Source organism: Spea bombifrons, chromosome 2 (assembly GCF_027358695.1).
Source record: "Spea bombifrons isolate aSpeBom1 chromosome 2, aSpeBom1.2.pri, whole genome shotgun sequence".
Lineage (NCBI taxonomy): Eukaryota > Metazoa > Chordata > Amphibia > Anura > Pelobatidae > Spea > Spea bombifrons.
Window position 1 is genome coordinate 51,021,487 of NC_071088.1, and position 23,231 is coordinate 51,044,717.

Below are 23,231 nucleotides of genomic sequence, written 5' to 3' on the forward strand. Positions count from 1 at the left end.
CAGGCAGCTAGAGCTGTTTAATTGATGGCAGCCATGCATTAAATTTAAAGATGTCTTTTGTGATAGTCTAGTAAATTGACCTTTTAGCAATAAAATATTAGAAAAACAGTCTACGGTTCTAAATTCCTGTTTATTTTAGACTGGTTACCTACTACAAATATTAAGCAACACAGGTTTTGATATTAGAGTTTAGAAAAATAAAATTACAAACTAGTTTTTATTGAGTCAGAAGTGAAAAAAATACACTTTTTTCCCCCATTTTTGGCTTTATTTTTCAAACCTAATGAGACATACACGTATAAAAATGGTATATTTGGAATCTGCTGGGTGCGCTGAAAAACAATATATGGTTTGTATAGTTTATTCCCAATAAATGTACTTCTAAACGTGTTTAACCCCTTCAGGACCGGGATTTTGATACTAACATGTCTCTAAAGGACTGGAGACGTTTTTGTGTTTTTGCTGTTTTTCTTCAACTCTAATTTCTCTCTTATCAATTAGTGCACCCACACAAATCATACAAGTACGGCTTTCTTTAGGGTTAAATTAAACCTAAAGACCCCATCAGCCATAACTGCAACTAAATTATCGCTCAACACCCCATTAGCCATAACTGCCCCTCACATTCAGAGAGCATAACAACATTGAGAATCTGCCAGTTTAAGAGTAACTTGTAACTGCCCATCTGAGTAACTACATTTAACACCAAGATGAAATCCTTTAAAACGTTTGTAAATCAGAGGGTATTTCAATCCATCACTTTGAAAGGGTGGTGGGTAAGTGGAATAGTGTCCCAAGAGAAGAGGCAGAGGTTAATGCAATGAGAGGACAGAGTCTTGAAAAACAGACAGATTAGGTGGGCTGCATGGATCATATCTGCTGTCAAATTCTATTTCTAATTTGAAGAAGACCTTCCAGGTCTCTGTCAATGCAGGTGCTCCATAAGATTACGACGACAACTATGATTTGGTTCTCACGAGCTTGTGGGGACTAAAGGCACAAAACATCAAGAGGTAGACAACACGTAGGTGGGGAGAACATCTGAGCAGAGTAAGAACAGTTAAATAGCCTCCAACCACCACTGCTAGCCTCCAAACACCACTGCTAGCCTCCAAACACAACTATCAATCCTACAACCTGTAGATCTACCAGCTTATTGAACCTCCACACAATGTGACAACGGAAACTCCTCAAAACCTAGCATTTTAATGCATAATGCCAACAACAACATGAAACCCACATGTTGTGCACTAAATGGAAAAGTCCCTAGACAATGACACAACAGTGGGAATACCAGACCCTAAAGCTATTACTGTGGGCAAGAAAAAAATTCCCCACTGGACCATAATATTAACAGTGCAGTAGTGTCATGTATACCCCCCTCTATAACGTCTTACAATAGGGAAAGATGTTACTGTGGAAATTTAAAGATATAGCGCCTCAAATATTAGCCCATTGGTTAAAAACTGACATTTTTCATTCTATATGGGGTAAAAAAGAATTACCCCATTATACTGATATATTTACACTCCATATTCCTCACTTATCCCCCTACAATATCTTACAATATGATATAAATTTACTGTGGAAATTTTAAGATATAGAGCCCCAAATATCAGCCTATTGCTTAGAAACTGGCATGTTTCAAAATTCTATAAGGGGTAAATCTCCATTCAACCAATATATTTACACTACCATATATCTCACACACATCCGCCTCTATAATATCTTACAATATGGTATTACTAAACTGGAAATATTAAGATATTGCGCCCAAATATGAGCCCAGTAGTTACTGATATTTTTCAATATTCTATATGGGTTAAAAAACAAACAAAAAAAGACAAACAATGCAGTGTCACACATACCCTCCCACTGTTAATATCTTACAATGTGGAAAGATTTTACTGTGTAAACTTACAGATACAGCATCCCAAATATCAACTCAGTAGTTAGAAACTGACATTTTTCAACATTCTACATGGGGTAAAAAAAAAAATTCTTCATTGGACCGATATAATTATACCACATATACCTCACACACAAATCCCTACAATATCTTACAAAATGGCATTTTACTGTGGACATGTAAAGATATAGCGCCACAAATATCTGCCCAGTAGTTAGAAACTGACATTTTTCAATTTTCTATATGGGTAAAAAGCATCGCATATACCCTCCTCTGTAATATCTTACAATATAAAAAGATCTAACTGTGGAAATGTAAAGGTATTTGGCTTCCATGCCTACAGGAGTCATCAAAGGGCTTGTGGGGGCTCGTTTTTGCTGTTGCTGGTCTGCCCGGGCATCCAGACAGACCACCAGCAGCAGAGCCCCGCACAAAACGGGAATTAACCCCTAAAATGCCGCCATTGCGGCATTGAAGGGGTTACCGCTGCACTGTCACTCTCATGGAGCTATCAGGCAGCAGGGGGGTGTTGTGTCAGGTCCCCACACTTGTGTGGGGACCCAATCAACACACCACCCCCTTCCCTGAAGCTGCCTGTGGCATCTGAAAACGCGATTGCTGGTTTTCCAGCAACCACGTTTTCAGCCTACAGCAGCAGCAGCGCCCCCTTGTGGTGACGCAGCCTCTTACATCCACAATTTTTTCACAAAATGTTTAAGGCTGACAAACATCTAGGCGCCAGGACAAAATTCTGTCGCCATGGCGAACTGGCGCCTGGGATTTGTGGAGCCCTGACATACACACATACCCACATACATATGCACATAAACGCATACACATACCCACCTGTATACATACATATGCACATAAACACATACCCACCTGTATACATACATATGCACATACACATACCCACCTGTATACATACATATGCACATATACACAAACCCACCTGTATACATACATATGCACATAAACACACACCACCTGTATACATACATATGCACATAAACATATGCACATACCCACCTGTATACATACATATGCACGTAAACATATACACATAACCACATGTATACATACATATGCACATAAACATATACACATAACCACATGTATACATACATATGCACATAAACATAGACATACCCACATGTATACATACATATGCACATACCCACCTGTATACATACATATGCACATATACACAAACCCACCTGTATACATACATATGCACATAAACACACACCACCTGTATACATACATATGCACATAAACATATGCACATACCCACCTGTATACATACATATGCACGTAAACATATACACATAACCACATGTATACATACATATGCACATAAACATATACACATAACCACATGTATACATACATATGCACATAAACATATAGACATACCCACATGTATACATACATATGCACATACCCACCTGTATACATACATATGCACATATACACAAACCCACCTGTATACATACATATGCACACAAACACACACCACCTGTATACATACATATGCACATAAACATATGCACATACCCACCTGTATACATACATATGCACGTAAACATATACACATAACCACATGTATACATACATATGCACATAAACATATAGACACACCCACATGTATACATGCATATGCACGTAAACATACACATACCCACATGTATACATGCATATGCACGTAAACATATACACATACCCACATGTATACATACATATGCACATATACACAAACCCACCTGTATACATACATATGCACGTAAACATACACATACCCACATGTATACATGCATATGCACGTAAACATATACACATACCCACATGTATACATACATATGCACATATACACAAACCCACCTGTATACATACATATGCACATAAACATATGCACATACCCACATGTATACATACATATGCACCTACCCACCTGTATACATACATATGCACATATACACAAACCCACCTGTATACATACATATGCACGTAAACATACACATACCCACATGTATACATGCATATGCACGTAAACATATACACATACCCACATGTATACATACATATGCACATATACACAAACCCACCTGTATACATACATATGCACATAAACATATGCACATACCCACATGTATACATACATATGCACCTACCCACCTGTATACATACATATGCACATATACACAAACCCACCTGAATACATACATATGCACATAAACACACACACACACACACACACATGTATACATACATATGCACATAAACACACACCACCTGTATACATACATATGCACGTAAACATACACATACCCACATGTATACATGCATATGCACGTAAACATATACACATACCCACCTGTATACATACATACATGCACGTAAACATACACACATGTATACATACATATGCACATAAACACACACACACACCACCTGTATACATACATATGCACGTAAGCATACACACCCACATGTATACATGCATATGCACGTAAACATACACATACCCACATGTATACATACATATATGCACGTAAACATACACATACCCACATGTATACATACATATGCAGATACCCACCTGTATACATACATATGCACATATACACAAACCCACCTGTATACATACATATGCACATAAACACACACACATGTATACATACATATGCGCATAAACACACACCACCTGTATACATATGCACGTAAACATACACACCCACATGTATACATGCATATGCACGTAAACATACACATACCCACCTGTATACATACATATGCACATACCCACCTGTATACATACATATGCACATATACACAAACCCACCTGTATAAATACATATGCACATAAACACACACCACCTGTATACATACATATGCACGTAAACATACACATACCCACATGTATGCATACATATGCACATAAACATAGACATACCCACCTGTATACATACATATGCACATAAACATACACACATGTATACATAAACATACCCACCTGTATACATACATATGCACGTAAACATACACATACCCACATGTATACATGCATATGCACGTAAACATATACACATACCCACCTGTATGCATACATATGCACATAAACATAGACATACCCACCTGTATACATACATATGCACATATACACAAACCCACCTGTATACATACATATGCACATAAACATACACACATGTATACATAAACATACCCACATGTATACATACATATGCACAAACATACCCACCAATAAACATACATATGCACATTCACATAGATACATACATATGCACGTAAACATATACACATAACCACATGTATACATACATATGCACATAAACATATAGACATACCCACATGTATACATACATATGCACATACCCACCTGTATACATACATATGCATATACACACACCACCTGTATACATACATATGCACGTAAACATACACATACCCACCTGTGTACATACATATATGCACGTAAACATACACATACCCACATGTATACATACATATGCACATATACACAAACCCACCTGTATACATACATATGCACGTAAACATATAGACATACCCACCTGTATACATACATATGCACCTACCCACCTGTATACATACATATGCACATAAACATACACACATGTATACATACATATGCACAGAAACACACACACATGTATACATACATATGCACATAAACACACACCACCTGTATACATACATATGCACGTAAACATACACATACCCACATGTATACATGCATATGCACGTAAACATATACACATACCCACCTGTATGCATACATATGCACATAAACATAGACATACCCACCTGTATACATACATATGCACATATACACAAACCCACCTGTATACATACATATGCACATAAACATACACACATGTATACATAAACATACCCACATGTATACATACATATGCACAAACATACCCACCAATAAACATACATATGCACATTCACATAGATACATACATATGCACGTAAACATATACACATAACCACATGTATACATACATATGCACATAAACATATAGACATACCCACATGTATACATACATATGCACATACCCACCTGTATACATACATATGCATATACACACACCACCTGTATACATACATATGCACGTAAACATACACATACCCACCTGTGTACATACATATATGCACGTAAACATACACATACCCACATGTATACATACATATGCACATACCCACCTGTATACATACATATGCACATATACACAAACCCACCTGTATACATACATATGCACATACACATACACACATGTATACATACATATGCACATACACACATGTATACAAAGATATGCACATAAACACACACCACCTGTATACATACATATGCACGTAAACATACACACCCAAATGTATACATGCATATGCACGTAAACATATACACATACCCACCTGTATACATACATATATGCACGTAAACATACACATACCCACATGTATACATACATATGCTCATACCCACCTGTATACATACATATGCACATATACACAAACCCACCTGTATACATACATATGCACATACACATACACACATGTATACATACATATGCACATACACACATGTATACAAAGATATGCACATAAACACACACCACCTGTATACATACATATGCACGTAAACATACACACCCAAATGTATACATGCATATGCACGTAAACATATACACATACCCACCTGTATACATACATATATGCACGTAAACATACACATACCCACATGTATACATACATATGCTCATACCCACCTGTATACATACATATGCACATATACACAAACCCACCTGTATACATACATATGCACATAAACACACACCACACTTATGCACGTAAACATACACATACCCACATGTATACATGCATATGCACGCATACATGCATATGCACGTAAACATATACACATACCCACCTGTATGCATACATATGCACATAAACATAGACATACCCACCTGTATACATACATATGCACATATACACAAACCCACCTGTATACATACATATGCACATAAACATACACACATGTATACATAAACATACCCACATGAATACATACATATGCACAAACATACCCACCAATAAACATACATATGCAAAATCACATATATACATACATACACATTACCTAAAACTGGGAAAGACTCCTTACTGCATTAGGCTTTAAACTTTACCCCTTTTTTAGCATCTCTGGACATCTTACAAATACTTACTGCGCCCTCGCTGCCAGGAAGCTCCCATGGAAGCCGGCCTCCCCGGTGTGTTTCTGTTGGTTATAAGAGGATAAGATGGGCTCCTCCTGGACCCGTTTCCACTTGAAAAAGGCTCCACGTGGCATCCTGCGCTTACTGGTTTTTCCTGGCATCACCACTCAGCCCTGGTAGCATCTGCTGTACCGGATTATGAAGCCCATGTAAGTGCGACATGCGTTCTCTTCACTTCTGACAGGAATCTAGAACAGCGTCCATGTCCTGCTGCGCAGCAACTAAATCAGGGGCTGTGTAAGTCCTCAGTAGCCATTCAAATCTTCAGACCTCCTCCCTGCCGGATCCTGGTTGAAGAGGAAGCTACTAGAAACTTCCACCTCTGCTTATATACCTTCTACATGGCTGTAAACATGACCAATGAATGAGAAGGAATCAAAGCATCCCTGCATAGGCCAACCATCCTATCCCCCTTTTCTCATTGGTCCAAGAAGGCCCAATCCTGGGAAGTAGAAATACACAGAAATACATCAGTCACTCAGGCTTTATAACTGAAATAAACTTTAAAACATCATTAAATTCAAAGTGCTATAAAGTTAACCATGCTTAAAAAAATGACATATTACCATATTTGCTCGATTATAAGATGACCCCCCCAAAATCTGAATATTAGTTTAGGAAAAAAGAAAAAGGCTGAATGTAAGATGACCCTGTAGGAAAAAAGTGTTCCTAGTAAATGTTAATTCATGTAAACTATTTTTTTTAATAAAATCTATGATTGAGAAAAAAATTTTGTTTTTATTTCCTTTTATTTTTCAACCCGCCCCGTTATGCACATCTGCACCCAGGCTTCCCACTCCTATATGTCACTGTGCCCCATGATATGCCTTTTAGCCCTCTATATGCAACATAACATACACACATACCCACCTGTATACATACGCACATAAACAGACATACCCACCTGTATACATACATATGCAGATAAACATATGCACATACCCACCTGTATACATACATATGCACATACCCACCTGTATACATACATATGCACATAAACATATACACATAGCCACCTGTATACACATGTACATAAAACATATACCCACTTGTATACATACGTAAGCATATAAACATACCCACCTGTATACATCCATCTGCACATACACATATATACATACATACACATGACCTAAAACTGGGAAAGACCCCTTACTGCATTATTCTTTAAACTTTACCCCTTTTTTAGCATCTCTGGACATCTTACAAATACTTACTGCGCCCTCGCTGCCAGGAAGCTCCCATGGAAGCCGGCCTCCCCGGTGTGTTTCTGTTGGTTATAAGAGGATAAGATGGGCTCCTCCTGGACCCGTTTCCACTTGAAGAAGGCTCCGCGTGGCATCCTGCGCTTACTGGTTTTTCCTGGCATCACCACTCAGCCCTGGTAGCATCTGCTGTACCGGATCATGAAGCCCATGTAAGTGCGACATGCGTTCTCTTCACTTCTGACAGGAATCCAGAACAGCGTCCATGTCCTGCTGCGCAGCAACTAAATCAGGGGCTGTGTAAGTCCTCAGTAGCCATTCAAATCTTCAGACCCGAGAACTACTCTCTGCCGGATCCTGGTTGTAGAGGAAGCTACTAGAAACTTCCACCTCTGCTTATATACCTTCTACATGGCTGTAAACATGACCAATGAATGAGAAGGAATCAAAGCATCCCTGCATAGGCCAACCATCCTATCCCCCTTTTCTCATTGGTCCAAGAAGGCCCAATCCTGGGAAGCAGTCTATTATCTGATGTGTAGAAATACATCAGTCACTCAGGCTTTATAACTGAAATAAACTTTAAAACATCATTAAATTCAAAGTGCTATAAAGTTAACCATGCTTAAAAAAATGACATATTGCCGTATTTGCTCGATTATAAGATGACCCCCCAAAATCTGAATATTAGTTTAGGAAAAAAAGAAAAAGCCTGAATGTAAGACGACCCTGTAGGAAAAAAGTTTTCCTAGTAAATGTTAATTCATGTAAACTATGTAAACCTTTTTTTTTTTCAATAAAATCTATGTTTGAGAACAATATTTTTTTTGTGTTTATTTCCTTTTATTTTCCAACCTGCCCTCCAGTTATGAACATCTGCCCCCAGGCTTGCCACTCCTATATGGCACTGTGGCCCATGATATGCCTTTTAAGCCTCCAAATGCCACTGTGCCCCATGATATGCCTTTTAACCCTCTATATGCTACTGTGCCCCATGATATGCCTTTTGACCCCTTATGTGCCACTCTTCCTCCAGAAATGCCTTATACCCCTATATGCCACTCTGGCATTTAGGGGTTTGAAAGGCATATTATGGGGCAGAGTGGCATATAGGGAGGTATAAGGTATTTCAGGAGGCAGAGTGGTGTATAGAGGGTTAAAAGGCATCTCTGGAGGCAGAGAGGCATTAAGGGGGTTAAAGGCATCATAGAGCACTCTGCCTACAGAAATGCTTTATGCCCCCCATTTAACCCCCACACACACACACACTTAACGGTGCTTCCGATTCCCTGCTGTGTAGTCGCTGCAGCGGGTAGACGTCTACGCAATTCGCAACTTCCGCTGCAGCCGGAAGGAGATGCGGTTAGCAGCGGGGGTTGTCTGCGTCCATAGCGCAGGTTGTCTGCCTGTAGTACCATAACACAAAGACCTGTATACAAAAATATTGGTTTTATCTAATATTGTCCCATTATACCCCCTTTTATCTGCAGACCGACATTGCCAGTCATGTGATATTTAGGGTGCCTTCCCTGCTCAAGCAACACACTGAGCTGACTCCTAGAGCCACGATAATGGAATCCTTTTTTCCCACAGGCTATATTAGTCAGAGCTCCAGAGCTGAGTGATTGAGACAGAGCCATTCTAACGTTTACCACGGGCAGTATTATAGAGGAACAGGCTGTTTGTTTAGTAGACCAGACAAAAACGACAGACCAAGGACGGATAAACTGATACTAGCAACAAAAATGTGTTTAACAATCTGCAGAAGCAGAAATATTTAAACCTATCAAGGGGGGCTCTATGATCTCACCTCAAAAAATCTTCTTTCAATTTCAGGGTTTTTCCCAGTGGTTCTTTGTTCGTAACAGCACAGGATACAAGTCTCCAGGCTACAGAGATCTTTAAGGGTCTTCAGCAGCAGACACAAGGACTGTATTAATAACAAAAATAAACAGGTTTACATGTGTTGATAATGACAGAATTTCAATATACCTGGTGAGATCATGAAATAAAATTGATGTAAGTCTTTGATTGGTCCATTGGTGAGACAGAGTTAAGTCCAAGACTTATGTCTTTATCCCTACTCCCCTAGCATACCGCCCAGTGGCCCTTACAATACATATACAGATTTTATACATTACCCTAATGAGGGAACTACTCACAGGACGGACATAATAAACATATAGCAAATAACATTCAGGGGTGTCACAGCACCAAGGTGGGCACATATGATACACACTATTCTAATACCTGAACCAGCCTGATTGCAGCAGGTTAATGCAGTAAGAACATTTAAACATGAGTCCCATAGGTATAGGCCTACCCAAAACCAAGATCAAGAATTGAGTCTTTAACACCAGGAGGGGACCCCCCCCCCAAAAAAAACCCCCAGCAGATTAGATGGGCTAAATGGAACATATCTGCCATCACATTTCCATTTTAGACAAGATCTCTTTTGAGCCATGTAATAAATACGGAAGCACCCGCACCTCTTCATAGTATATGCAGTCCGCCATCAAAATGTAGTTAGGTGAAGGCAGGAACTCTGTGACATCCTCACCCCTGAAAAAGAAAACATATCCCCAAGTATTAACAACATGATTAATTATTTAAAGGCGAATCATATCCTAGTAAAGAGAACCTATTGCCACCAAGCCGAGATATACAAACCATTTTAGTACCTTCGCTCGGCAGCTACCGGTGATTAGATCCTTGTTGCTTTCAATGTTCACGTTCATCAAGTCCTTCAAGTCTTCAAGGTCCGTCAACGTGACGTCTGCCCTGTACAGAAAATAAATTGTACTTAGAATGAAAGAATAGTCGTGCCAAGTAAAAGATCAAAAGCATAGAATCATCAATGGATATTTTGGAGCTAAAAGGAAAAAAAAAATCTGCTTTTAGAATATTATCATGGCGGGTGGGAAATGGGCAGCAGCGTCCGATATTCTGAGTACATACAAAACAGGGGCATCCGTGAGGAAAGAGGGAAGCAGGAATTTCGGGACACTTGGTAGGTATGCGTTGGAAGTCATGCTGTAGTGTTTTATAAGGGAGCAGGCCATATTTTTTATGTACTGAATGAATCTATAAATGTATATCCACGTACACACAGGCACCTATATAACCTATATGTATTGATTATGCCAAGTTAATGAAAAAACATAACTTGGTTTCTTTTTTTTTTTCAAAATCCAAAGTTTATTGGGTTTTTCAAAATTTTATACAGGATGGGGGAAGGAAGGGTACAGAAGGCAAAAAAGGGGGGAAGGGGGAAAGGGGAAAGGGACAAAGGCAAAGGAAGTAATACAGCCATTGCAATATAACATGCCAACAAGACACAGTGTATAAAATGAGCAAACCTGATCGAATAAAACACAAAGGATACAGGTGAAACAAACATGGCCAGGCGCCCATCCAAGCATCAACGATACAAAGAGGCGAAAAGAAACATACACCCCACACGAAGGAGGCAATCATGGAGTGCGCCTACCCAAGAAGGAGAGCCAGTGGAACCAGGTAGCGGTGTAAGCCTCCCTCTGTTTGAGAGAAGTGGCAGAAAGGTCCTCAATCACCCTGATGTCCTCTACCTTGGACATCCAGGCATGGAGCGTCGGAGGATGGACCGACTTCCAATTTAGAGGGATAAGGCATCTCGCCGCATCAAGCAAATGACGAACGACCGATTTCTTATAACGCGAGACAGGGAGCGACGTGTGATGCAAAAGCATGGACAGCGCCTGGTAAGGCGGGGGTGAGTCAGTAAGCTCTGTAATAACCCGGTATACCTCCTTCCAAAACACCTGTAACACGGGGCAGGCCCACCAGATGTGAAGCATGGTACCAACATCACGGCCGCACCGCCAACAGCAGACGGAGGCAGTCGGGAACATGGCGTGTAACCTCTCAGGTGTGCGGTACCAGAGGGACAGGATTTTATAATTAGTCTCTTGTACCTTGGTGGCTCTAGAACTCTGATGGGTGAGGGAGAATATCTTGGTCCAGTCAGCGTCGGAGAGTCGTACGTCACACACAGATTCCCACGTCAGGCAAAATGAAGGGGGCGAGTCCGACAACCCAGACAGCAGCAATGAATAGAGCAAGGAGATAGCCCCCGCTGGCGGGCGCTTCTGAGAGCATAAGGCCTCGAATACCGTGAGGTCCCTGTACAGATTCTGCTGATTAGGAAGGGAGGAGACATAATGCGTTATTTGAAGGTAAGTGAAGCGATCCAGCATGGACGGTAGTCCGCGCGCGTGGAAATCCGTAAAGGGCAGCACTCCCCGATCACCCAAAAGCGAGTGCAAGCGTACAGGCGGAGGAACCCCCAAGAAAGCTAAGCTCCCTCGGGCACGACCCGGCGCGAAGTCCGGATTTCCCCCGAGGGGCAACATGGGAGAAGGCGACGAAGAGAGCCGGGCCCGAAGACTCACGCTCTTCCAGACCGCCAGGGTGGCGGAAATCAAAGGATGCTGCTCCACACCACAGCCGACTCTAGGACCCCAGAGAGCATGATGGACACGACCCCTGAGCGCACCCAGCTCCAGTTCAACCCAGGGCTTAGCAACCGGACCATCGAGGTTCCAATCTAGGATGCGCAGCAAGTGGACAGCCCGATAATATGAGTGAAAGTCGGGAAGAGCCAAGCCCCCCCGGGACTTAGGGCGGGTGAGAAGCGAAAATTTCTGTCGGGGGCTCTTATTTCCCCAGACAAACCTAGTGACAGACGAACGGAGTGACGAAAAGAAAACGCGGGGCAGCCGGATCGGAAGGGTTTGAAATAAATACAGCACTCTCGGGAGCAGGTTCATTTTGACCACATTGACCCTACCAATCCAGGAGAGGAAAAGAGGCGTCCACCTGCGCAGGTCGTCGGCTAGCGCAGAGAGCAACGGTGCAAAATTAGCCCGGTAAAGGTGCGCAAGGTCGGCAGTCAACCAAATCCCCAAATATCTCATACGGTCCGAACACCACCGAAAGGGGAAGCTAGACACAAGCGACGGGACTAAAACAGGGGAAACAGAGATGTTGAGAATCTCAGACTTGGTGTAGTTAATCTTGAGATTCGATAGGGACCCATAAAGGTGAAACTAACTTGGTTTCATTCATATTTCTAAAAGGGGTTATAAAATTATAGTTGAGATTTATTACTCTCATAAAGAATATATCAGTCATTTATTTACATTGTGTGGCACCAGATCTGCCACTTACCCGAGGGTTGCCGCCATGATCCCCACAATGCCGGTGCCAGACCCCAGCTCCAGAACCGATCTCCCCCTCAGCTTATGGAATCCAGGGCCCACAAACTCCTCGCCCTCCAGGAACTTGGATAGTACGATAACGGCGTCCCACACCACGCAGCCTACGTCTCCGGAGCTCAGCTGCTGAATCGCCAGAACCGTCCCATCACTGCGCTCCAGCTTCCGCAAAAACATTGCCCTCGGGTCCGTCACGACAGGCCAAACCCCTCAGGTGCCCGCGTCCTCACTGTGCCAGCATTGACGCCCACAAAGCCCAAACAGCTGCTAGTTCCTACCCAGTAGGACTCTAAAGAGGTTGTCAGATCATGTGACTGATCACATGGTACAAAGTACTGCCGGAAACCGGAGACTGAAATGAGTGGAAATGCATTGAACTGATAGCGCGCCGGTGTCCGTTCGGGAGGGGGGATGTGTCTCTGGCGTCCGCTCGGTGTGTCTCTGGCTGTCACTGGCGTCTGCCCGGTGTGTGTGTCCGTCTGTCTGTGGCGTCCGCTCGGTGTGTCTGCCTGTCTGTCTGCCTGTCTGTCTGTCTCTGCTCGGTGTGTCTGTCTGTCTCTGGCGCCCGCTCGGTGACTGACACTTGCACAATGTGTACTGTATACGAGAATATAATATATAATAATAAAGCAACAGCCACGTTTCATATTAGAATTGCTCACGGATATGTAAATGCACATAACATGGAATGCACTTGGAACTGAAATTAAAATCCGTTTTTCTCTTAATATGTTTAAAGCGTTTTCTTCTTTATAAAAGCGTCTCTATCGCACTCTGCCGCCACTGTGTGTTTAACAGCCATGCACAGGGTACAATATCCAAGAAAGGCTGCATTGGCCACGCAGGGTTAAGATCCTATAAATCCAGGATGGGTGGAAGAAAACTTATAAAAAGGCAAATTGGTACCCAAGAACAACACAATATTATTGTCATAAATATATATATAAACGGGTAAATTATACTGCGTGAGAGAAAAAAATTCTAATCGACAATGTTGAATCGATTTTATGGAATATAAAATTAGGGTTTTTTCAGAGCAAATGCTCTGAAAAATACACTTCGTCTTATAATCAGACCTTGATTAGTGGTTGGATAATAATACAGCGCTGCAGGGGACCCGGATCCTCCTCTCTGACAGCCGGCAGGTGTCTGTGCGATGCGCGCAGACATCCTCCACTACTGTCGTCGACTTCCGCCCGGGCTTCTATGATGGAGCACCAGTGTGACATGACCATATAAGGGGTAAAAGGCATATTTGGGGGGCAGAGGGGCATATCTGGGGTCAGAGTGGCATATAGGAGGTTATAAGGCATGTCAGGGGGGCACAGTGGAATATCAGGGGATATAAGGCATATATCTATATCTGGGGGAATAATGCATAATGCATCTTCCTGATTTCTCTAAATTAAAGCTGCTGTTCTACTTAGACATTTTCCCCAACTATATAAATATAACTATATACATTCTCTAAATACTTATATTATTATGTACTACTATAATTTACATGTTAAATAAACATTTTCTTGTTTTAGTATAATATACCGTTTGTAGTTTATTGTTGAAACTGTAGTTATTTCACCAAAATAAATTGTGTTCTGTGCTCATAAACAAGGTGGAAAACAAATAGGACAGAAGCACACAGGGACTGATATGAAACAAGTAAACTAAAACTTTTATCATTAATACATTTTTATTGCATTAAAAAGAAAGCTTAGCAGTCCAGCATAACTGCTACTTTGCAAGGCTATTGAATTCCACATGACTGTTTACAGCATTGATAGGTTTATGATGTCACTGTGACACACCCATTTCCCACTACAGTTTTGGCATGGTGGTGCATCATCTCCATGGTAACAGGTCAATTGTTGTGTCATAGCTCTGTGATGTCACACATTCTAAGTGTATGCATTAGGGGATCACGAGCCCAGACAATCACTCTATTACTGAGAGCAGCGATTGTAGGTCACGTTTGGACCAACTGACTTATTCTGAGTTATTAACCCAGAAATTCTAGCTTACAAGCCAATCTTTTGTAGCAACTCCCTGTAGTTGTTATACTGCAGGACTATTGCTATTACTCATCTGTTGCGCATCCACTCCTCATCTCATTGTAACGGGTATGTTAGGGATTTTTGTTTCATTTTACTAATGGATAAAAACACCTAAATCACTCATAACATCAAACAAGGAGCATACACCCCGTGCACCATTAAGGGACAGGGTTATTGTACGAGTTTTTCCTATTTCTTTCTTTAACAGTTATTTCTGTTTTTCTCAGTTAGTCTACCCACTCAAATTATATATACATTTTGGGGGGCAAGTAGGGATTACCGTTTGTCTGTAGCTTCTTGTCGAAGCTGTAGTCATTAAACCAAAATACATTGTGTTCTGGGTTCATAAACAAGATGGACAACAAATAGGACAGAAGCACACAGGGACTGATATGAAACAAGTAAACTTAAACTTTCATCATTAATACCTTTTCATTGCATTAAAAAGAAAGCTTAGCAAGCCAGCATAACTGCTACTTTGCAAGGCTATTGAATTCCACATGACTGTTTACATCATCACCATGGTAACTGGTCAATTGTTGTGTCATAGCTTTGTGATGTCACACATTCTAAGTGTATACATTAAGGGATCACGAGCCCAGACAATCACTCTATTACTGAGAGTAGCGATAGTAGGTCACGTTTGGACAAACTGACTTATTCTGAGTTATAAACACAGAAATTCTAGCTTACAAGCCAATCTTTTGTAGCAAATCCCTGTAGTTGTTATACTGCAGGACTATTGCTATTACTCATCTGTTGCGCATCCACTCCTCATCTCATTGTAACGGGTATGTTAGGGATTTTTGTTTCATTTTACTAATGGATTAAAACACCAAAATCACTACACGACTTAAACAGCTATGTTCCCATTTCTCAGTTCGTGTACGCACATGAATTATATACATTTTTTTTGGACAAGTAGGGATTTTCTCAAAATTCATATTCATATATGTGAAGCAATTTCTTTATGAAATAAAGTTTTATATATAAAAGATATATAAAATGAACAATTACCAAACATTTTATTGCTTAACATATCCCTAATTTACAAATCACCCTAGATTCCTGTTTCATTTTTTTTAACACCTTCCTTTCCATATCTAAAACATTCCCTACTAAGTACCATACTAACCATCTAAAATAAAAAAAAAATTAAATATAGTAAAAAAAACCCGTTCACAATCACTGAGAGCCGAGACAAAGGCAATGCTTGCAAGCATCACCTTTGTCTTTTGACTTTTTCCATGCATGTGATTGGCTGTAGCATGGAAGATCTGCCATTGATTGACGGCTCTGATCGGGGAGCCATCAGCAGCAGTGCCCCCCCCCATGCTCTTGTTGATCTCGTTGATGTGGGAGCGATTTAACCGGTTATGTACCAGGTACATCATGAGTTCTGTGCTACCATCTTTTCATGACGTACATCATTGGTCACAAGGGAGTAAACCTAAAGCAATTTTATGTATATTATGTTGAAAGTTTCTTTTGTGTTAGTTTTCAGTAGAAACGATGTCTTCGTATTCTGTGAAATATGTCCGTCTCCGGAACGGACAAAATTTGTCCAATATTTTTGTTTTTGGAAATCCCATTCGTCTGTCTGGTTGCAAAGAAATAAACGCCCAGAAGAAACATCTGAGCTGCTGTAAAACTCATCGGCTCCGCTATTCACATGTAACAAAGTAACTTTAACATGAAGCAGCAGCTGGAAATCTCTCTGTATAATGTGTTTGGTAGAGAAATATTCCTGCACATATTTATTATTATCATTATTATTATTATCTTTTATTTATATAGCGCCAGCAGTTTATGCAGCGCTTGATACAAGGGACATACTAAAACGAATGACAAAATGGAATGCCCATAGACTTTAATGGGGAGGAATGCCCATAGACTTTAATGGGGAGGAATGCCCATAGACTTTAATGGGGAGGAATGCCCATATACTTTAATGGGGAGGAATGCCCATAGACTTTAATGGGGAGGAATGCCCATAGACTTTAATGGGGAGGAATGCCCATAGACTTTAATGGGGAGGAATGCCCATAGACTTTAATGGGGAGGAATGCCCATAGACTATAATGGGGAGGAATGCCCATAGACTATAATGGGGAGGAATGCCCATAGACTATAATGGGGAGGAATGCCCATAGACTATAATGGGGAGGAATGCCCATAGACTATAATGGGGAGGAATGCCCATAGACTATAATGGGGAGGAATGCCCATAGACTTTAATGGGGAGGAATGCCCATAGACTTTAATGGGGAGAAATGCCCATTGACTATAATGGAAGGTAAAAGAATAATTGATTTTGAATTTAAAACATATCATTTAGATCTTTGGCACACATTCTCCCCTAGCACAGACACAGGATCTAAAACTCAGATTATGTGGGATTATAGTGATTGAGTGAATGTGAATTGAGTGAATGCCCATAGGATATAATGGGAGAAAAATTAAACTTGTTTTTTAGAGAAAACCATCTTAAATATCATATAGAACTGTGTCATGTATACTCCCCTAGTACAGTTATAGGTTCTAAACCTCATATTAAGTGGAATTATAGCTGTGTTCTATGGAATGACAGGTGAATGACAGTATTGATGGAATGCCCATAGGATAATGTTATCTCTATGTTTAATGCTGTGACGGAACCCTCCATCACTGGGACTACTGGAGAAGCCTGACTGCCAGCCTCCTCCCTATTGACTATGGGCCCTGGGTTTGTAAAGACTTCTGTGGCTACCCCCAGCAGTATCATCTCATCACTTGCTGAGGGGATTATCTCCAGCAGACAGCCAGGATCTGCAACCAGGGAGTGACTGCCATTGTTTCAGTTTAATGTTGTATAAATCAGTCCCCCCCCCCATTGTATTGTTAATCTCGTGACTGCCCCTGTTGTCTCTGGGAGGCAGATTAAGGGGGGCGGTTTGTGTCCCAATATCTTATTTTATGTAAATGTGTGTTTTGATGGATATATCCAGCCCTGTGTGTCCAAAATAAATCAGTCTTCGTTTGGTTTTACCCTACACTGAGTCTCGGCGAGTGACTGGGGAACTGGGGAAAGTGTTGTCCCAGGCTAAGGGAGCACAAGACAGCGGAGGTAGTCGGTCGGACTAGCCAGCCCGTGACATTGGTGGCAAGCGGCGGGATTGCTTCTTAGTCTGAGGGACACTTACTTTCTACCGGGATTAACCGACAGGACGACAGACTTCGGTCGCCTTGACGAACACATGGATGTGGTATCAGAATTCCAGGGGCTGCTGCGGGTCATCCTCTCCTGCTACACCACTACTCTGCCTACAGAACAATACCAGAATCTGAGGCAACTGGTTCGACGGTCACTATGGCAGAGGGCTGTTATATGCCGGGGTCAGTGTCTTCCAAGCTCCGAACAAAAGATTAGAGACCAGCGGGAACTACGGATGTCATTCCCTTAGTGCAGAGAATTACATCACATGCCGTTTCCAGTATCTTAAGTTCTATTAAGGTTTGGGGACCAGGGCATTTTTATTTTTGTAACGGTTATAAGTTGCACCTGCAACCTGTAGCTTTCAACTGCTCGCAAAAATATATTTCTTTCCCCAGGTAACTAGAGTTAATAAATAATAGTTCCTTTTTTACACTTGAAGTATTACATTGCATAGCCTATATTGGTGTTAATACAGGTATTTTATTTTTGTATCTCTCATGTGGTACATAGTTGGAATTAAAATTAATACTACTAAAATAGACTGTCCCAAACATGACATGTCGGAATGGAAATGTAGGTGTATTTTGGCTTTTATGAAATGTTTTGTGCATCTTGCTATAAACTTGTGCACCGAAAAATGCACCTGCCCCTTAAACCCGCCGCAACTGCGACCGGGTCCGCCACTCAAAGGGGCTCGGAAGCCCCCGCCAGGGCCGGCCTTACAGGTGTGCGTCCGCACAGGGTTTAAATTAAAACATCGGGGGGGGGTTGTTTTTTTGCAACCCCCAATACTTACTCCTCAGATCAGTGATTGATATTCGCTGAATATGCGCGGAATTCTTCTATTGTTTTATGTTAGTGTGTGTGCAGGCATGTTATGACTGTGTGTGCAGGCATGTTATGACTGTGTGTGTATGGGTATGATATTGTCTATGTGTGTTTCTCTGGGTATGATAGCATGCATTTGTGCTAGTTTAAGTGTCTGTGCATGTGTGTTAATGTATGGGCCTTGTTGTGTTAGTGTGAGTGTCTGTGTGTGTATTAGTGCTGATTGTCTGGTTGTGTTAGTGTCAGGGTGTGTGTTAATGTATGGGTCTGGTTGTGTTAGTGTGAATGTCTGGGTGTGTGTATTAGTGCTGATTGTCTGGTTGTGTTAGTGTCAGGGTGTGTGTTAATGTATGGGTCTGGTTGTGTTAGTGTGAATGTCTGGGTGTGTGTATTAGTGCTGATTGTCTGGTTGTGTTAGTGTCTGGGTGTGTGTTAATGTATGGGTCTGGTTGTGTTAGTGTGAATGTCTGGGTGTGTGTGTATTAGTGGTGATTGCCTGGTTGTGTTAGTGTGAGTGCCTGGGTGTGTGTGCTTTAGTAAAAAGATTGTGAGGAGAACCGGTGTGCCCTAAAAATAGTGTGTGCTAAATAAGTAAATCTCTTAAAAATACTTCCCTTTTGTTTTCTCACAGCTGCCTCCTTAAAAACAACTCTCTCCAGGTGTTGTAAAGTATAGGTTCAATTTCAATAGGGGGCGCTCATGTAAGAAAAACAAACGAAACAACAATAGTGTAGACTGTTCAGTCGATACGGTGTTAATTATATTGCGTTAGTTGCACTCACAATAGTGCTGAAGATTTGTGTCTGTTTCTCATTCCCCTCTCATAGCAGCTTGTGAAAAAGGTAGTAAATGGTTGCAATCACGGGATCCAATGCACGTAAAATTATGTGCAAGGTGCGCTCAGGGAGGGGGGTAGGGGAAGCCCACGGTGTCCAGGATCTCTTCTCCAAATGTCATGGAATTTCAGGTCCAATCCCCCGAACGCTGTGATACAGTGCGGCAACTTCTTCCAGCCAGGGAGCGGGAAAACCACCCCCAAAGAATAATCAACTGCTGCTTATATTTAAAGATATAGGTTTATTACGGGAATATGCCTTTAAAATAATTTTATTTAAATTTTAAAAAAAAAGTACTTTAAGATATATAAAATATAAATATGTAAACGTCAAACGATTCAGTGAAATAAAAAGTCTTTCCTCAACGCGTTTCGGCTTTAATGGCTTCCTCAGGAAAAAAGTATTTGATCGCTTCTTCCACTCTTTTTATGTGTGTTAATTCGTTGTATTTTCTTCTATATACGCTAGATGGCGGTGTAACGTTGTTTCCCAGAACATGAGGACGTGTTGTACGCACATGTACACTAGGTGGCGCTGTTACGTCATTCCACAATACGTGAGGACGTATTGGAGGCTGGATGTGCGTACTGCCGTCATTCTGTTTATACGCGTCCCCATAGAAACGGCTTCTCCTTCTCCGTAGGGCTGTCTCTTTTCTTGGTGTTGCATCATGTCCTAGTGTCCTGCTGTGCTGTGCAGTGCAGATGTTAAGAAATGACATTTGAAGACGGATTAACATGAACGCTAAGTATAAACGCTATAGGATGTAAACGTTTAAGGATGTGATTGCATTAAACGTGGATATATGAACTATAACTAAACATACTATGGGTTTTGTTTATACATAAATGTCTATATGAATCCACAGAAAAGAGAGCAATATGCCAAACAATAATACAAAATATGAAATATTGGAATTGTGTATAGTAAAAAGTAATATTGAAGAACCCATGAATGAATAAGTAGTCTGTGTCTATTTATTTCAAATGGGGGTTAGGATCCCTTAGGTGAAAGCGTGAATATCCAAGTTTATGTTCAAGCCTCCTTTTTTTATATGTTCCTAATTTAAAGATCCACTTAGTTTCCTTTCTTGAAATGTTTTCTGCACTATTCCCTCCTCTCCAATTTGGGGGTACAGTGTCTATTCCCATGATTCAAAATTGATTAATTGAGAAAACAGGACATGAATTACAGTATCGCGGAACACCGTGTTTAATGCTTGAATTCATAATGTTCCCAAGATGTTCCTAAATTCTTCCTTTAAGTGGTCTGGTTGTTCTTCCCCCATACTGTGCACCACATGGACATTGTAATAAATAAATTACAGATTTGGTGGTGCAGGTGATGAATTTCTTAATTTCGTATGTAGTCCCTGTCCTATTACTGATAAAACTGTTTGTTTTCCTTGGTAGGTAGGTGCACATCTTGCACCTACCGCATGGGCAAAAAACAATGGGTTTCTTGCCCAGAAAGGTATTAAAATTAATTTCTGTTTTCTTTGTTGGGAGGAAAATGTTTTTCAAATTATTTGTTTTTTTTGTATACGATTTGAGGTTTTTCCGGTAAGAGGGGACCTAAAATGTCATCGCTCTTCAGGACATGCTAGTGTTTCCGCAATATCTTTTTAATGTGGTAAGCCTTAGTATTATATTCCTTAATGAATGAAAAACTAAAATCTTTCTTGTTCATATTATGTTCGGGCTTTCCTTTTAGTAGATGAGATCTGTCCATTTGTTCCACTTTCTGTTGACTTCTCGCTAATAACTCTATTGGATAGTGTTTCTCCCTAAATTTACTTTTAATATCTGTGGTGTGTTTTATAAAGTCCTGGTCCCGTGTACAGTTCCTCCTTATTCTCATCATCTGCCCCGTGGGGATGTTATCTAACCATGCTGGGTGATGACAGCTTGTGTAATCAATGAAACCATTGGCATCGGTAGCATTTTTATAATTTCTGGAGCATTGCCTTCTGTGAATAGTTCCACATCCAAGAATTCAACACTTTGCTTTAGTATGTTGAAAGTAAATTTTAGGTTGTATTGGTTCTGGTTGATGTATTCTATAAATTGATGTAATTTATCCAGTGTTCCCCTCCATATAATTAACACGTCATCGATATATCTCTTCCACTGCACCAGGTCTGCTTCAAATGGATTGTTGTGCCATATCTGTTCTGCTTCCCATTCGGCTACGAAAAGGTTGGCGTAACTCGGCACGAACCTGGCACCCATGGCTGTCCCACATAGATGACGGTAAAACTGGTGTTCAAACAAGAAATAGTTATATTTCAAAAAAAAAATCGATACATTCCAAAATGAAATCCTTCCGATGTGTTGCATGTTAACTCCATGTTTAATGCTATCTCAATGAGTAGTGTTATGTCCATGTTTAATGCTATGTCCATATTTAATGTTATCTCTATGTGTAATGTGTGACAGTGTAAACCCCAGGGAGATGCTTAGTGTGGCATTTGGGTACAGGTGCTATCCAGATCGTAAATATGGGTCCCTAGGGTGGAGCAATTGGAGAGCAGGGTGGGAAATGCTCCGTTTCCCCATGCTGTGGAAATTCCATGCCGAGTTTTCCAGGACGCAAGAAGTCCACAGGATCCGGTCCGGGATTCCTAT

The 23,231-nt window shown here is 40.9% G+C and overlaps 1 protein-coding gene and 1 long non-coding RNA gene across 2 annotated transcripts; one reads left to right on the forward strand and one right to left on the reverse strand.

Moving 5' to 3' along the window:
- Positions 1-10,204: 10,204 nt before the first annotated feature.
- LOC128474872 (protein N-lysine methyltransferase METTL21D-like) lies at positions 10,205-13,870 on the reverse strand. The gene is made up of 4 exons (XM_053457280.1): positions 13,647-13,870; positions 11,109-11,219; positions 10,928-11,000; positions 10,205-10,368 (listed from the first exon to the last, which is right to left on the reverse strand). The coding sequence occupies exons 1-4, from the start codon at positions 13,868-13,870 to the stop codon at positions 10,237-10,239; spliced, it is 540 nt and encodes a 179-aa protein (XP_053313255.1). The 3' UTR covers positions 10,205-10,236.
- A 7,372-nt stretch (positions 13,871-21,242) lies between these two features.
- Positions 21,243-22,881, forward strand: LOC128475161 (uncharacterized). Its single transcript, XR_008346457.1, has 3 exons — positions 21,243-21,352; positions 22,158-22,236; positions 22,743-22,881. It is a non-coding gene; the product is annotated as an uncharacterized LOC128475161 (long non-coding RNA).
- Positions 22,882-23,231: the final 350 nt, after the last annotated feature.

Coding starts and splice junctions, on each gene's coding strand:
- LOC128474872 (XM_053457280.1), bottom strand. CDS start 13,870: ATGTTTTTGCGGAAGCTGGAGCGCAGTGATGGGACGGTTCTGGCGATT. Junction 11,220..13,646: donor ATCATGGCGGCAACCCTCGG/GTAAGTGGCAGA, acceptor TTTTCTGTACAG/GGCAGACGTCACGTTGACGG. Junction 11,001..11,108: donor CGAGCGAAGGTACTAAAATG/GTTTGTATATCT, acceptor TTTCTTTTTCAG/GGGTGAGGATGTCACAGAGT.